Genomic DNA, 17044 nt, shown 5'->3' on the forward strand with positions numbered 1-17044 from the left:
TCGTCATTTATATTCCCTGTGTCCCGGTCGTCATTTTTGTCCTGGTGTCCCAGTCTGTAGTTTCTCTTTGAGTGTCCCGGTCGTCATTTATATTTCCTGCGTCCCGGTCGTTATTTGTGTCCCGGTGTCCTGGTCTGTAATTTCGTCAGTCGACAAACATGACGTGAGTCGACAAACAACTTCATGACGGCATAATGCTCAATCCTTATAATGACGTCAGTCAATAGACAGACAAACAACTTATTTATATATATAACTAGCTGTTGGGGTGGCGCTTCGCGCCACCCCAACACCTAGTTGGTGGGGCGCTTCGCGCCCCCCCCAAGCCCCCCCGCGCGCGTAAGTCGTTACGCGCCATATTAGTTACGCGCCATTGTAGTTGTGTCCCTGTGTCCCACCTGTGAATATAGATAGATTTATATATGTGTTTCAAACTACGTAAAAATTGCGAATATACAACATTCTTGGCTTTCCCACTACTGGGAGATTTCCGTTTCCAATTGCCAGCAATTGATCTGAAAATGTTTGACCAGAGTCATCGTTTTGCAATCGGACACGCATATTTGTAGTTAATTTTAATATTTTTCATGTGCCCATAAATTAGAATTTTTCAGGCAAGCAATTATTTCGTCTGCAGGAGTTAAACTACGTAAAAATTGCGAATATACAACATTCTTGGCTTTCCCATTGTCATTGCATATACAAAGCCGTATGTACTAATAATGACGTCATATGCAAACGCTCTTTTTACAAACAAACAAACATGCATACACACAACTCGTTTTTATATAGATAGATAGATAGATAGATACAATACAAATAAATAGATTGTCAGGTTTACCGACTCTTGAACATGCAACATATAATTTTCAATGGGAAAAACAATCCGTATTCAGATCTATACCTCATTATTCTAATGATTGCCCTTGAGCTTTGTTGATGGTGATTGCTAATCAAACATTCCCTGTGTCCCCATCGTCATTTATATATCCACCTTGTGCCCCCCGGCGTCCCCGTTGTATTTGTGTCCCTGTGTCCCAGTCGTCATTTATATTCCCTGTGTCCCGGTCGTTGTTTGTGTCCCGGTGTCCCAGTCTGTAACATCTCTTTGAGTGTCCCGGTCGTAATTTATATTCCCTGTGTCCCGGTCGTCATTTGTGTCCCAGTCTGTAATTTCGTCAGTCATATTCCCGGTGGCCCGGTCGTCATTTGTATCCCGGTGTCCCGGTCTGTATATACATTTGTTTTTGAATTGGTATATGATCAAATAATTTTTTTTTCCTTTTTTTTAGTTTTTTTTTGGTTTTTACCTTTTTTTTAGCTTTTTTAGTTTTTTTTTCTTTTTTCTTTTTAGTTTTTTATGTAGTTTTTACCTTTTTTATTTTTTTTTTATTATTATTTTTTTTAGTTTATTTTTCTCCTTTATTTTTCAGTTTTTTTTCCTTTTTTCAGTTTTTTTCTTTTTCAGTTTTTAGTTTTTTAGTTTTTTTTAGTTTTTTTTATTAGTTTTTAGTTTTTTTCTTTTTTGTTTTTTTTGCAGTTTTTACCTTTTTTTTAGTTTTTTTAGTTTTTTTTCTATTTCAGTTTTTAGTTTTTTACCTCTGAGTTTTTTTTTAGTTTTTAGCTTTTTTAGTTTTTCTTTAGTTTTTTCTTTTTAGTTTTTTTTGTAGTTTTTACATTTTTTAGTTTTTTTCTTCTTTTGTATTAATGCTAAAGCCAAGGTTCGAACCCGGAACCTCTCGGACCTAGAACCTTGAACATAACGCTTTACCAACTCAGCTACTTCTTTTTTGTAGTTTTTACATTTTTTAGTTTTTTTTCTTCTTTTGTATTAATGCTAAAGCCAAGGTTCGAACCTGGAACCTCTCGGACCTAGAACCTTGAACATAACGCTTTACCAACTCAGCTACTTCGGCTAGAATACATTCGTTTTTGAATTGGTATATGATGAAATAATTCAGACGTCATATGCGGACAGACAGACGGACACCCAAACAAACAACTTATTTTTTCTTAAATACTTATAATGACGTCATATACTAAGCATCGTCATAACAAACATGACGACAACTAACTTCATGACGACATACAGCTCAATCCTTATAATGACGTCAGTCGACAGACAGACAAACAACTTATTTTTATATATATACTAGCTGTTGGGGTGGCGCTTCGCGCCACCCCAACACCTAGTTGGTGGGGGCGCTTCGCGCCCCCCCAAGCCCCCCCGCGCGCGTAAGTCGTTACGCGCCATAATAGTTACGCGCCATTGTAGTTGTGTCCCTATGTCCCACCTGTGAATATATATATATATATATATATGGTTTTAACTACGTAAAACTTGCGAATATACAACATTCTTTGCTGTCCCATTGTCTTTGCATATAAATAGATTGTCAGGTTTACCGACTCTTGAACATGCAACATATAATGGTCCATGGGAAAACAATCTGTATTCAGATCTATACCTCATGATTCTAATGATTGCCCTTGAGCTTTGTTGATGGTGATTGCTAATCGACCATTCCCTGTCCCGGTGTCCCGGTCGTCATTTACATCCCCCTGTTTCCCCCGGTGTCCCCGTTGTAGTTGTGTCCCTGTGTCCCGTCGTCATTTATATTCCCTGTGTCCGGGTCCCGGTCATCATTTGTATCCCGGTGTCCCGGTCTGTATATACATTCGTTTTTTAGTTTTGTTTTTCTCCTTTATTTTTTTCCTTTTTTTTTTCTTTTTTAGCTTATTTAGATTTTTAGATTTTTTAGTTTTTTTTATTAGTTTTAGTTTTTATTTCTTTTTAGTTTTTTTGTCCCGGTCGTCATTTATATCCCCCTGTTTCCCCCGGTGTCCCCGTTGTAGTTGTGTCCCTGTGTCCCGGTCGTTATTTATATTCCCTGTGTCCCGGTCGTCATTTGTATCCCGGTGTACCGGTCTGTATATACATTCGTTTTTTAGTTTTGTTTTTCTCCTTTATTTTTTTCCTTTTTTTTTCTTTTTTAGTTTATTTAGATTTTTAGATTTTTTAGTTTTTTTTATTAGTTTTTAGTTTTTTTTTTCTTTTTAGTTTTTTTGTAGTTTTTACCTTCTTTTTAGTTTTGTTAATTTTTTTTTTTACTTGTGTCCTGGTCGTCATTTATACTCCCTGTGTCCCGGTGCTTTGTTGATTGCTAATCGAACATTCCTTTTGTCCTGGTCGCTTTCTCTTTGAGTGTCGTCATTTATTTTTTTCTTTTTTAGTTCTTTTAGTTTTTACCTTTTTTAGTTTTTTTTTAGTTTTTAGTTTTTTTTAGTTTTTTACCTTTTTTTAGTTTTTTTAGTTTTTTTAGTTTTTTAGCTTTTTTATTTTTTTTATTAGTTTTTAGTTTTTTTGTAGTTTTTGCCTTTTTTTTAGTTTTTTTAGTTTTTTAGCTTTTTTATTAGTTTTTAGTTTTTTTTGTAGTTTTTGCCTTTTTTTAGTTTTTTTAGTTTTTTAGCTTTTTTATTTTTTTTATTAGTTTTTAGTTTTTTTTGTAGTTTTTGCCTTTTTTTAGTTTTTTCAGTTTTGACGTCACCTGATCCAGTTTTTTCAGGTGACGTCACCTGATCCACGATCCACAGATCCACAGACAACTTATTTTTATATATAGATAGTTTTTTTTTTTTTACTTATGTCCTGGTCGTCATTTATACTCCCTGTGTCCCGGTGCTTTGTTGATTGCTAATCGAACATTCCTTTTGTCCTGGTCGCTTTCTCTTTGAGTGTCGTCATTTATTAGTTTTTTTCCTTTTTTTTTTAGTTTTTTATTGGTTTTTACCTTTATTTTAGCTTATTTTTCAGTTTTTTCCTTTTTTTTTAGTTTTTTTTTTATTTTTTATTTTTTTTAGTTTTTTACCTTTTTTTAGTTTTTTAGTTTTTTTAGTTTTTTAGCTTTTTTACTTTTTTTTATTAGTTTTTAGTTTTTTTTGTAGTTTTTTGCCTTTTTTTAGTTTTTTCAGTTTTTTTTTTAGTTTTTTATTGGTTTTTTACCTTTATAGTTTTTTTAGTTTTTTAGCTTTTTTATTTTTTTATTAGTTTTTAGTTTTTTTTGTAGTTTTTGCCTTTTTTTAGTTTTTTTCAGTTTTGACGTCACCTAATCCAGTTTTTTCAGGTGACGTCACCTGACACATCCATCCATCCATCCATCCACAGACAACTTATTTTTATATATATAGATATATATATATATATATATATATCTTCTATATATATAAAAATAAGTTGTCTGTCTGTGGATGTGTGGATGGATGTGTGGATGGATGTGTCAGGTGACGTCACCTGAAAAAACTGGATTAGGTGACGTCAAAACTGAAAAAACTAAAAAAAGGCAAAAACTACAAAAAAAACTAAAAACTAATAAAAAAAATAAAAAAGCTAAAAAACTAAAAAAACTATAAAGGTAAAAACCAATAAAAAACTAAAAAAAAAACTGAAAAAACTAAAAAAAGGCAAAAACTACAAAAAAAAACTAAAAAACTAATAAAAAAAGTAAAAAAGCTAAAAAACTAAAAAAACTAAAAAAACTAAAAAAAGGTAAAAAACTAAAAAAAATAAAAAATAAAAAAAAACTAAAAAAAAGGAAAAAACTGAAAAATAAGCTAAAATAAAGGTAAAAACCAATAAAAAACTAAAAAAAAAAAGGAAAAAACTAATAAATGACGACACTCAAAGAGAAAGCGACCAGGACAAAAAACTAAAAAAAAAGGCAAAAACTACAAAAAAAACTAAAAACTAATAAAAAAAAATAAAAAAGCTAAAAAACTAAAAAAACTAAAAAAAGGTAAAAAACTAAAAAAACTAAAAACTAAAAAAAAAACTAAAAAAGGTTAAAAACTAAAAGAACTAAAAAAGAAAAAAAATAAATGACGACACTCAAAGAGAAAGCGACCAGGACAAAAGGAATGTTCGATTAGCAATCAACAAAGCACCGGGACACAGGGAGTATAAATGACGACCAGGACACAAGTAAAAAAAAAAATTAACAAAACTAAAAAGAAGGTAAAAACTACAAAAAAACTAAAAAGAAAAAAAAACTAAAAACTAATAAAAAAACTAAAAAATCTAAAAATCTAAATAAACTAAAAAAGAAAAAAAAAGGAAAAAAATAAAGGAGAAAAACAAAACTAAAAAACGAATGTATATACAGACCGGTACACCGGGATACAAATGACGACCGGGACACAGGGAATATAAATAACGACCGGGACACAGGGACACAACTACAACGGGGACACCGGGGGAAACAGGGGGATATAAATGACGACCGGGACAAAAAAACTAAAAAGAAATAAAAACTAAAAACTAATAAAAAAAACTAAAAAATCTAAAAATCTAAATAAGCTAAAAAAGAAAAAAAAAAGGAAAAAAATAAAGGAGAAAAACAAAACTAAAAAACGAATGTATATACAGACCGGGACACCGGGATACAAATGATGACCGGGACCCGGGACACAGGGAATATAAATGACGACCGGGACACAGGGACACAACTACAACGGGGACACGGGGGAAACAGGGGGATAACCTGACAATCTATTTATATGCAAAGACAATGGGACAGCAAAGAATGTTGTATATTCGCAAGTTTTACGTAGTTAAAACCATATATATATATATATATCTATATTCACAGGTGGGACATAGGGACACAACTACAATGGCGCGTAACTATTATGGCGCGTAACGACTTACGCGCGCGGGGGGGCTTGGGGGGGGCGCGAAGCGCCCCCACCAACTAGGTGTTGGGGTGGCGCGAAGCGCCACCCCAACAGCTAGTATATATATATATATATATATATATATATATATATATATATATATATATATATTATATATATATATATATATATATATATATATATCTATATATATAAAAATAAGTTGTCTGTCTGTGTGTCTGTCTGTCAGGTGACGTCATGTTTCTGTGTCGACTGACGTCATGTTTGTCGACTGACGTCATTTTAAGGATTGAGCTTTATGCGTCATGAAGTTGTTTGTCGACTGACGTCATGTTTGTCAACTGATGAAATTACATACCGGGGCACCGGGACACAAATGACGACCGGGACACAGGGAATATAAATGACGACCGGGAACCTCAAAGAGAAATTACAGACTGGGAAACCCGGACACAAATCACGACCGGGACACAGGGAATATAAATGACGACTGGGACACAGGGACACAACTACAACGGGGACGCCGGGGGTACAGGTGGGATATATAAATGACGACCGGGACACAGGGATTGTTCGAATAGAAATTACAGACCGGGACACCGGGACACAAATGACGACCGGGACACAGGGAATATAAATGCCGACCGGGACACTCAAAGAAAAATTACAAACTGGGACACCGGGACACAAATGACGGTTCAAGAGTCAGTAAACCTGACAATCTATTTATATGCATAGACAATGGGACAGCGAAGAATGTTGTATATTCGCATGTTTTACGTAGTTAAAAACATATATAATATATATATATATATATATATATATATATATATATATATATATATATATATATATATATATATATATATATATAAAAATAAGTTGTCTGTCTGTCTGTCTGTGGATCAGGTGACGTAATGTTAATAATATACCATTTAAAACACCAAAATGAACATGCTGGAGTAGTCACTCGATGAGAGAGGGTGTCAGAACGGAGAATGAAGGTCCCAGGTTCAAATCCTGGTTAGGCTAAAAAAGGTAAAAAACTAAAAACTAAAAAAAAAACTGAAAAAACTAAAAAAAGGCAAAAACTACAAAAAAAACTAAAAACAAATAAAAAAAATAAAAAAGCTAAAAAACTAAAAAAAACTAAAAAAAAACTTAAAAAAAAAGAAAAAACTGAAAAATAGAAGAGAAAAAGAAAACTAATAAAATTAAGAATAAAAATAAAAAAAAATAAAAAAGATAAAAACTAAAAAAAACTAAATTAGCAATCACCATCAACAAAGCTCAAGGGCAATCATTAGAATCATGAGGTATAGATCTGAATATGGATTGTTTTTCCCATGGACAATTATATGTTGCATGTTCAAGAGTCGGTAAACCTGACAATCTAAATAAATGACGACACTCAAAGAGAAAGCGACCGGGACAAAAGGAATGTTCGATTAGCAATCAACAAAGCACCGGGACACAGGGAGTATAAATGACGACCAGGACATAAGTAAAAAAAAAATAAAAAACTAATAAAATTAAGAATAAAAATAAAAAAAAATAAAAAAGATAAAAACTAAAAAAAACTAAATTAGCAATCACCATCAACAAAGCTCAAGGGCAATCATTAGAATCATGAGGTATAGATCTGAATATGGACCGGGACAAAAGGAATGTTCGATTAGCAATCAACAAAGCACCGGGACACAGGGAGTATAAATGACGACCAGGACATAAGTAAAAAAAAAACTAAAAAAACTAAAAAGAAGGTAAAAACTACAAAAAAACTAAAAAGAAAAAAACAACTAAAAACTAATAAAAAAACTAAAAAATCTAAAAATCTAAATAAACTAAAAAAGAAAAAAAAGAAAAAAGGAAAAAAATAAAGGAGAAAAACAAAACTAAAAAACGAATGTATATACAAACCGGGACACCGGGATACAAATGACGACCGGGACACAGGGAATATAAATGACGACCGGGACACAAGGACACAACTACAACGGGGACGCCGGGGGGCACAGGGGGATATAAATGACGACCGGGACACCGGGACACAAGGAATATAAATGACGCCCGGGACACTCAAAGAGAAATCACAGACTGGGACACCGGGACACAAATGACGACCGGGACACAGGGAATATAAATGACGACCGAGACACAGGGACATAACTACAAAGGGGACGCCGGGGTCCCCTTTGTCATATAATCGTCATATAAATGACGATGGCGACTCAGGGAATGGTCGATTAGCAATCACCATCAACAAAGCTCAAGGGCAATCATTAGAATCATGAGGTATAGATCTGAATACGGATTGTTTTCCCATGGACCATTATATGTTGCATGTTCAAGAGTCGGTAAACCTGACAATCTATTTATATGCACAGACAATGGGACAGCAAATATATATCTATCTATATTCACAGGTGGGACATAGGGACACAACTACAATGGCGCGTAACTAATATGGCGCGTAACGACTTACGCGCGCGGGGGGGCTTGGGGGGGGGGGCGAAATGCCCCCACCAACTAGGTGTTGGGGTGGCGCGAAGCGCCACCCCAACAGCTAGTATATATATATATATATCTATCTCTATTCACAGGTGGGACACAGGGACAAAACTACAACGGGGACGCCGGGGGCACAAGCGGGATATATAAATGACGACCGGGACACAGGGATTGTTTGAATAGAAATTACAGACCGGGATACCGGGACACAGGGAATATAAATGACGACCGGGACACTCAAAGAGAAATTACAAATTGGGACACCGGAACACAAATGACGATCGGGACACAGGGAATATAAATGACGACCGGGACACAGGGACACATCATTAGAATAATGAGGTATAGATCTGAATACGGATTGTTTTTCCCATGGACAATTACATGTTGCATGTTCAAGAGTCAGTAAACCTGACAATCTATTTATATGCAACATATATATATATATATATATATCTATATATATAAAAATAAGTTGTCTGTGGATGGATGGATGTGTCAGGTGACGTCACCTGAAAAAACTGGATCAGGTGACGTCAAAACTGAAAAAACTAAAAAAAGGCAAAAACTACAAAAAAAACTAAAAACTAATAAAAAAAATAAAAAAGCTAAAAAACTAAAAAAACTATAAAGGTAAAAACCAATAAAAAACTAAAAAAAAAACTGAAAAAACTAAAAAAAGGCAAAAACTACAAAAAAAAACTAAAAACTAATAAAAAAAGTAAAAAGCTAAAAAACTAAAAAAACTAAAAAAACTAAAAAAAGGTAAAAAACTAAAAAAAATAAAAAATAAAAAAAAACTAAAAAAAAGGAAAAAACTGAAAAATAAGCTAAAATAAAGGTAAAAACCAATAAAAAACTAAAAAAAAAAAGGAAAAAACTAATAAATGACGACACTCAAAGAGAAAGCGACCAGGACAAAAGGAATGTTCGATTAGCAATCAACAAAGCACCGGGACACAGGGAGTATAAATGACGACCAGGACATAAGTAAAAAAAAAAAAACTATCTATATATATAAAAATAAGTTGTCTGTGGATCTGTGGATCGTGGATCAGGTGACGTCACCTGAAAAAACTGGATCAGGTGACGTCAAAACTGAAAAAACTAAAAAAAGGCAAAAACTACAAAAAAAACTAAAAACTAATAAAAAAAATAAAAAAGCTAAAAAACTAAAAAAACTAAAAAAAGGCAAAAACTACAAAAAAACTAAAAACTAATAAAAAAGCTAAAAAACTAAAAAAACTAAAAAAAAGGCAAAAACTACAAAAAAACTAAAAACTAATAAAAAAAATAAAAAAGCTAAAAAACTAAAAAAACTAAAAAAACTAAAAAAAGGTAAAAAACTAAAAAAACTAAAAACTAAAAAAAAACTAAAAAAGGTAAAAACTAAAAGAACTAAAAAAGAAAAAAATAAATGACGACACTCAAAGAGAAAGCGACCAGGACAAAAGGAATGTTCGATTAGCAATCAACAAAGCACCGGGACACAGGGAGTATAAATGACGACCAGGACACAAGTAAAAAAAAAAATTAACAAAACTAAAAAGAAGGTAAAAACTACAAAAAAACTAAAAAGAAAAAAAAACTAAAAACTAATAAAAAAACTAAAAAATCTAAAAATCTAAATAAACTAAAAAAGAAAAAAAAGGAAAAAAATAAAGGAGAAAAACAAAACTAAAAAACGAATGTATATACAGACCGGTACACCGGGATACAAATGACGACCGGGACACAGGGAATATAAATGACGACCGGGACACAGGGACACAACTACAACGGGGACACCGGGGGAAACAGGGGGATATAAATGACGACCGGGACAAAAAAACTAAAAAGAAAAAAAAACTAAACATATCTAGAAGGACCTCGTAACTCAGATCTCTTATTTTAACTCTCAACCGGAACCAGCGTCATTGGGGGGGGGGGAATCTCAGAAAATACTTAAAGCGGAGAGATCAGGATGAAACTGGATGGGAAGAATAAAAACCTGTCTAAGATACGTGACTGAACTAACCGGAACGGATCTGCTCTCTTTGGTAGAGTTGGGGGGGGGGTAATTTTGAAAATTGAGGTAGTTGTAACTTACGAAAGGGTGACTAGATCTTAATAAAATTTGATATTTAGAAGGATCTTGTGCTTTAAAGCTCTAATTTTAAATTCCGACAAGATCCTGTGACATTGGGCGGAGTTGGAGGGGGAAACCGGAATTCGTGGAAAACGTGAAAATTGAGGTATTTTTATCTTACGAATAGGTGATCGGATCTTAACGATATTTGATATTTAGAAGGAATTCATGTCTCAGAGCTCTTATTTCAAATCCCGACCACATCTTTTGACATTGCGGGGTTTTGGAAGGGGGAATCTTGGAAAACATCATCCCGAGGAATCGGGATGAAGCTTGGTGGACAGAATAAGCAAATGTCCTTGATACGTGATTCACGTAACCGTACTGGGTTCGCTCTCTTTGGGGGAGTTGGGGGGAGGGGTTCAGTGATTTGGCGAGTTTGGTGCTTTTGGACGTGCTAGGACGATGAAAATTGGTAGGCGTGTCAGGGAGCTGCACAAATTGACTTGATACAGTCGTTTTCCCAGGTTCGACCATCTGGGGGGCTAAAGGAAGAGGAAAAATTAGGTATCTATAACTTACGAGCGGGTGATCGGATCTTAATGAATTTTGATATTTAGAAGGACATCGTGACTCAGAGCTCTTATTTTAAAGCCTGACCGGCATTAAGCCTCTGATTTTCCTTTTAAATCAATCTATTGATTCTTAGAATTTTGTTACAGCTCATACCATATCAGCTCTTGGCTCTTAGCTCTTCTTGTCTTGTCACAAGTGCCATATGAGTTCTTAACTCTTGTTTCATACAGGAGTAACAATGCCGGTACGAAAAGTATCAGGTACAAAACCAATATTAAAAATGAACTAAAACAAAAGTTCAAGGTGACCCAAAAGATAGTCACATCCATATGTAAGGTGTAAACCACCGAGTCTGTTAAGACCAGGCGATTTTTTTTTAGCTTGTGGATGGCGACAGTGAGATTTTTATGGTTATTACATAACGAACATGTAATTTTAGACCTTTATCTAGTTCTTTGCTGAACTTTTCTACATGCTCTTGATCAGGAGGGTAAAACTCAGAAATAAAATGGGACATCCATTCCGTTTCTGGGGGGTCGCAGCTTCGGAAACACTTTATTATCTCCAATGCTTAAGAAATCTCCAGATTATATTTAGATCATTATTAACTATTTTGCTTTGCTGATCGGTCACTTGACATTTACGCTTAGATATGGCTTTGCCAAACTTATGCTTTATAAATAAGCGAACTTTATTAATTATACCAAATCTTGGACAATCAAACTCAATCCAAAGCTGATTCCAGAATTTTGTACTTTTACATGTGTCACCAAGAGCAGGATTTTCAGACTGATTCGGGACTTCCATTCCGATTCTAACTTTCCGACTAGGCACAGCAGCTGTCTCTGCACACTTTAAAGCTTGTGAAATTTCTGTGCAATATATGTTCAGACATATTTCTTTTTCTTCTTCTGGAATCAGTGCATTCTGCTGTAATAACTGGAAAGGTATTTTAATCTTGGGAAGAATCCCTCCTAATACTGCATGGTAAGTATACATATCAATTTTATTCTTGTCAGTCTTGACTGCCCACTTCCTAGTAATAGGGGGATTGTCAGGTAGTACACCTTACCTTAGAACTTAGATCCTCCTGAGCCATCAGTGGCGCATATTGCGTCAACAAAGCCTCACAGTCATAATGAAGCTGTTTGACTGGAGAGATATCTTCCCATTGTGGAGTGAGTGAAATGTTGGCCTCTTTCAAGTCTCGATCATACTGCCTCCGCAGTGTGTGCTTTGGTCGTCCTTGTCTTCGTCTTCCTTCAGGCAACCTCTGATACACTCTTGAGGGAAGTTTCTCTTCGGGCATGCGTAGAACATGACCCAAATATGTCCATCATCGTTTCTTCGTAACTTTAATTACTATGGGCTTTTTCGTTCTCAGCCGGATTTTCCTATTAGTAATTTTTGATGCCAACTGATTTTGAGCATCCTTCGAAGGCAAATGTTTTCGAATCCAAGGATACGTTCACCCAGTTGTTGGTTAAGTTTGCAACATTTGCTAGCGTACATCAATATAGAGAGCACATTGCTGTTGAACAGGCGCAATTTTAAACGAGGCGAGTACTTGTTAATTCTCTAAATTGGTGTCAGTCTATTGAAGGTGCCTGATGCTTGCCAAATCCTTCTCTTGATTTCAAATGTTACATCTCGAGTATTCTCTATTCAGCTTCCTAAGTATTTAATTTCTTGGACCTGTTCAACATTTTTAACGGAGCATTGAAGATCTAGGGGGGGGGGGGGCAGATGTGGAAATACTTTTCGATATGTCGACGTTGATCGACAATCCAACCTCTCGGGCTTTTTTTGAGACTTCATCGAATAACAGCTGTAATTGATCTTTGACGTCTTCTAGCAGTACTATATCATCTGCAAAGTCGAGATCTGTAAGTTGCTTGCTGTTGACGTTTTCTCCATACCCCGTAAACTGTCTGAGTACTTAGTACATTACTATTTTAAATAAAAGTGGCGATAATACACATCCTTGTTGAACACCACTTATGATTTTGAAGTATCTTGTAACTTCGTTTTAATATTTATCAGGCCAACTTCATTTTTACCTGTAAAGGACAAAGTTATTTCCCTAAAGAATATATTCTCTCTAACCAATGTCAACAGACCTCCCCCTTTTCTCCCTTCTCTATCCCACTTTACAGGATGAAAACCCACAAATTTTGGTGTTTTCTTTTCATTGGTTAGAAGAGCATCTTGAAGGAGGACCAAATATGGTTTTGCTCTTACAATTAGTGTATTTATTAAAGCAGTTTTAGTTTTTCCTATTCCTCGTGTGTTTAGTTGCAAGACCTTCGTGATATACTGATGTGCTTTCCCTTTTTTAAATGTTTACCTCTGTTTGGTGAGGTCTCTTTATCAGGTGATGTACGAGCTCTTCTGGTAATTATTATCTCACTTTGAACCTTTTCTGTTTTATCATTTCTTAGAACCATTTTAGTTGACCCAGGGACCAGGACTAGAACTTCACCTAGAACCCTAGTAAAATTCTGTAAAATTTTGTTTTTTCTGATGTTTTTGGCAACATATCTATCTGCCTCACATATAGTAGAGAGTAGAGAGGCAACTGAATTAAGACACTTTTGTAATTTGTTCAGTCTAGTGCTTTGTTCACTTAGGCTAGGGCTTTGCTTGCTTTCAGTGTTATTTTCATTGACCATAGTATTTTGACTTGTTGAGGGAATTGCTGTTTTACTTATTTGGCATAGAGCCTCCTTATAAGTCATATTTTTTGTATATACTACTTTAAGAGCTTCTGTTCGCTCATGATAATGGACACATTTTTTGTTGTTAGCAGAGTGTGGGCCCTTGCAATTTGTAAACACAAGAATTTGATCTTCAGGTTTCTTATCTTTCTCAGAGCATTCATTTTTCCGTCATTCATTTTCAGTTTGTCCGAGCATAAGTCATCAGTATGATGACTTATTCTTCCTTTACTTGACAGTTTTCAGTAAACGCTGAAGAAAAGAATTTCAATGCTCGGAAAATGAAAAGATTTAAGAAATTAGAAAGCCGACTTTCAAGATATGTTATTCAGAAAAGAATTTGGCATTTTAGAAAAAATGGAAATATGGACTGTCACGTCCCTTGGTGAATATTCCGCCATTCATTGTTCCTTTGAAATAGCCCCTCTAATCAATAAAACATAACTCTAGCTACTACTAATTGTTAATCATTTTGTTACTAGGTGTATAACCCAAGGATTGGTATGGATGCTCTCCAGATATATCCTATCAGTCAAGCCAATTCAAATCAGCGATCTGGGAGAGCAGGAAGAACTGGACCAGGTACCTGTTATAGGCTTTATACTGAGCGACAATATAAGAATGAGTTGTTGACAACAACCGTGCCTGAAATTCAGCGAACAAATTTGGCTAATGTTGTCCTACTACTCAAATCACTTGGAGTTGATGACTTATTGCAGTTTCACTTTATGGACCCACCTCCTCAGGTAATATATTAGGATTTTCAGCTTGATGAAGTTTATTGGGTTGGCTAATTAACCTGATTGCATTTCCATGTAAAACTCGATCAAGGATTTCTTTTCTTCTTCTTTTTGCAGTTTCATGTTTTTTCTCATAAGTATTTTTTGGCAAATCAGTGTAGAGACATTTATTTCTTAGAATCCAGTTTCATTATAGTAACGCAACGTGACGTCAAATTCTCCTGTCATGATAAAGTAATTGTTATGAAAGAAACAAAATGATTATAATGACTCATTGCTTATCTTTATTTGGTATTCTGTTATTTTTATTGTGTGGTATCCTAAAGTCTGTCGCGTATATTTGTGCTCTTGGTTATTTTAAGAAATCGTGACTCAAAATTGATTTGGCTCTATGGATTTTATTCTAGGTTTACGAATGAACTGAGACACTCTTGAATAATAAAAACAGAGGTGGGAGCCTTAAATATCCTTTTTTCTTGTACTATCGTCATGTGCATCCTGATCATCGTGGACACGATTCGTATTTTTCATGCTTGACAAAGCTTTTCCCACTTTTTCTATCATTGAAGCCAACTCGAACAGAACATCCAAACTAAAATCTTTGTTTTTCTTCTCTTTTTTTTCTTGCACCTAGATGATAATCATGCTTAATTTTTAAATCAAAAAACCTCTGTTTATGGTTTTGATCAAAAGTTTAAATTGAATTTTTTAATTGTATTTCTATGTTGTTCCCTTTTGGTGGCCCTGTCCATGCGTTTTATTTGTGTCAAGTATACTTAGACTTGACTTTATTAAACAAGAAACGATATGCATAAATCTTATACAAAAGAGACTGGGAGGCAACTCGTTTTGTCTCCTTTAACAATAGAGAGAGAAAAAAGAAGAAGGAATTGCATCGCAATAACTCACACGGAGTACATATAGAAAGAGAGAGAGAGAGAGAAGAAGCGAAAAAAAATCGACTCATGGAGACACGGATGGGACATATAAACTAATTTATCAATAAATCACTTTATATTCAGTCCCCGCTATTATTGGCAGAAAGAACTATCTCTTTCAATTTATTTTTATATGTATAGAGTTATGGTGACTCACTTATTAAATCAAATAGTTTATATTTATTGGCAATCTCAGGAAGTTGATATCTTAAACTTAGTCTTGATCTCTCATTTTTAATAAAAGGAAAAAGAAACTTATTCCTTGCCCTGATAAAGTGAAATGTTTATTTTCAGAAACCCAAAAACCACAAATTCCGACTTCTCTAGGTTAGGTATTAGTCGATTAGCATGAAACCAAGAATTTACATTAAAAGCAATAGTTTCGAGGACCATTAGTGAGTCCTCCTCGTTGCCAGCCTTCAAACTAATTGCTGTGTCATATGCAAACAATATTGGCAATTCATCGTCCGAAGGCGTGCATTTTGGAAGGTCATTTATGAATATAAAGAAAAAGAACCGGCCCAAATACAGACCCTTGTGGAACCCTGTATTTCCTAAAGGAAAAACACGAGATGATTCCTCACCAACTTTGACTGTAAAACTTCTTTCTAATAAATAAAATCTCACTAACTCAAGAGCTATTTCATGAATTTCTATATTTTCCAACCTATCAAAAAGAATTGCATGTTCTATTGTATCAAAAGCTTTTTTAATGTCAAAAAATATAGTTGCCGCCAAATAACTATCATCCATAGCATCTGATAAGAAATTATGTAAAGCAGCTACTGCTTGCTCTTTTGATCACCAGGCAAGAAACCAAATTGATTGGGAGAAAAAAAAATTCTTTTCTAGAAATGAAGTAAATCTACTCTTTATTATTTTTTCAAAACTTTAGGAACAGGTGATAAAATAGTAATAGGCCTCAAACCATTTGGATTATCTTAGCAACTCAAGACAAACTGGAAAAAAAAGCATTTTTCATACAAGAATTAAAAATAAATAAAAGCGGCTGACTAAGTACTTCATCTAATTCTTTAAACAGAGAAGTCGACATACCGTCACATCCTATCGACAATTCGTTTTTCAAACTATTAACAGCTTTTTGAAATTCCAAGAACTGGATAGGGTACATAAAATAGTCTTATCAATTTCATTTGGAATATATTTTCTATGATTATGTGTCCCAGCAGAAATTTGATCCACCAGATCACGTCCAATTTTCTTAAAATGTTTAGCAAATGCTTCTGCCATTACTCTCTCATCCGTTATTTTAACTACTTCATTAGTTATAATGTGGGATGGAATATTTCTTGTTTTGACATTATTTATTCTTTCATTTATTATTTTCCATGTTTTCCGCGGTGAATCGCATTCATGAAATATCTTTTTATAATATTTTGCTTCTGCCTCTTTGAGAACAAAAGTTAACCGATTTTTATATTTTTTAAAGTTTTCAATATTAATTTCATTTGGATACTGCATCTTCACCTTATATAATCTATTTTTTATGCTAAACTATACTAATATAATATGGTATTAAGTTCTTTTAGAAAAATCGATTTTTTTTCTGCATAATGGTTGTGTACTCATGAATATTTTTTTCTATTTTTTTTTTCTAAATTACAACTCATATTTCATGTTCAAACAGAAAGAACAAAAATTTGCACACATGATGGATTAGTTCTTTCCTGCTCCTAAAATCTGAAACTTGCCCAAAGTGTGAGGTATCCTCGCAACGACCGCAGCATACAATTTTGTCTATTGAGGGCAGAATTTTATCAGATTTCACTGCAGAATTTGATC

The 17044-nt window shown here is 34.2% G+C and overlaps 2 protein-coding genes across 2 annotated transcripts in view; one reads left to right on the top strand and one right to left on the bottom strand.

Moving 5' to 3' along the window:
- Nucleotides 1-1168: 1168 nt before the first annotated feature.
- The window catches only part of LOC136034680 (uncharacterized), a 285081-nt gene continuing 269205 nt past the window's right edge, over nucleotides 1169-17044 (bottom strand). Inside the window, exon 2 of the mRNA XM_065716003.1 lies at nucleotides 1169-1936. Within this exon, the coding sequence (XP_065572075.1) occupies nucleotides 1903-1936 (34 nt within the window). The 3' untranslated portion in view covers nucleotides 1169-1902. The remainder of the gene's footprint in view (nucleotides 1937-17044) is intronic.
- The window catches only part of LOC136035046 (pre-mRNA-splicing factor ATP-dependent RNA helicase PRP16-like), a 33753-nt gene continuing 28965 nt past the window's right edge, over nucleotides 12257-17044 (top strand). The window contains exons 1-2 of the mRNA XM_065716644.1: nucleotides 12257-12352; nucleotides 14046-14309. Of these exons, the coding sequence (XP_065572716.1) occupies nucleotides 12257-12352; nucleotides 14046-14309 (360 nt within the window). The remainder of the gene's footprint in view (nucleotides 12353-14045; nucleotides 14310-17044) is intronic.

Source organism: Artemia franciscana, chromosome 13, assembly GCF_032884065.1.
Source record: "Artemia franciscana chromosome 13, ASM3288406v1, whole genome shotgun sequence".
NCBI lineage: Eukaryota > Metazoa > Arthropoda > Branchiopoda > Anostraca > Artemiidae > Artemia > Artemia franciscana.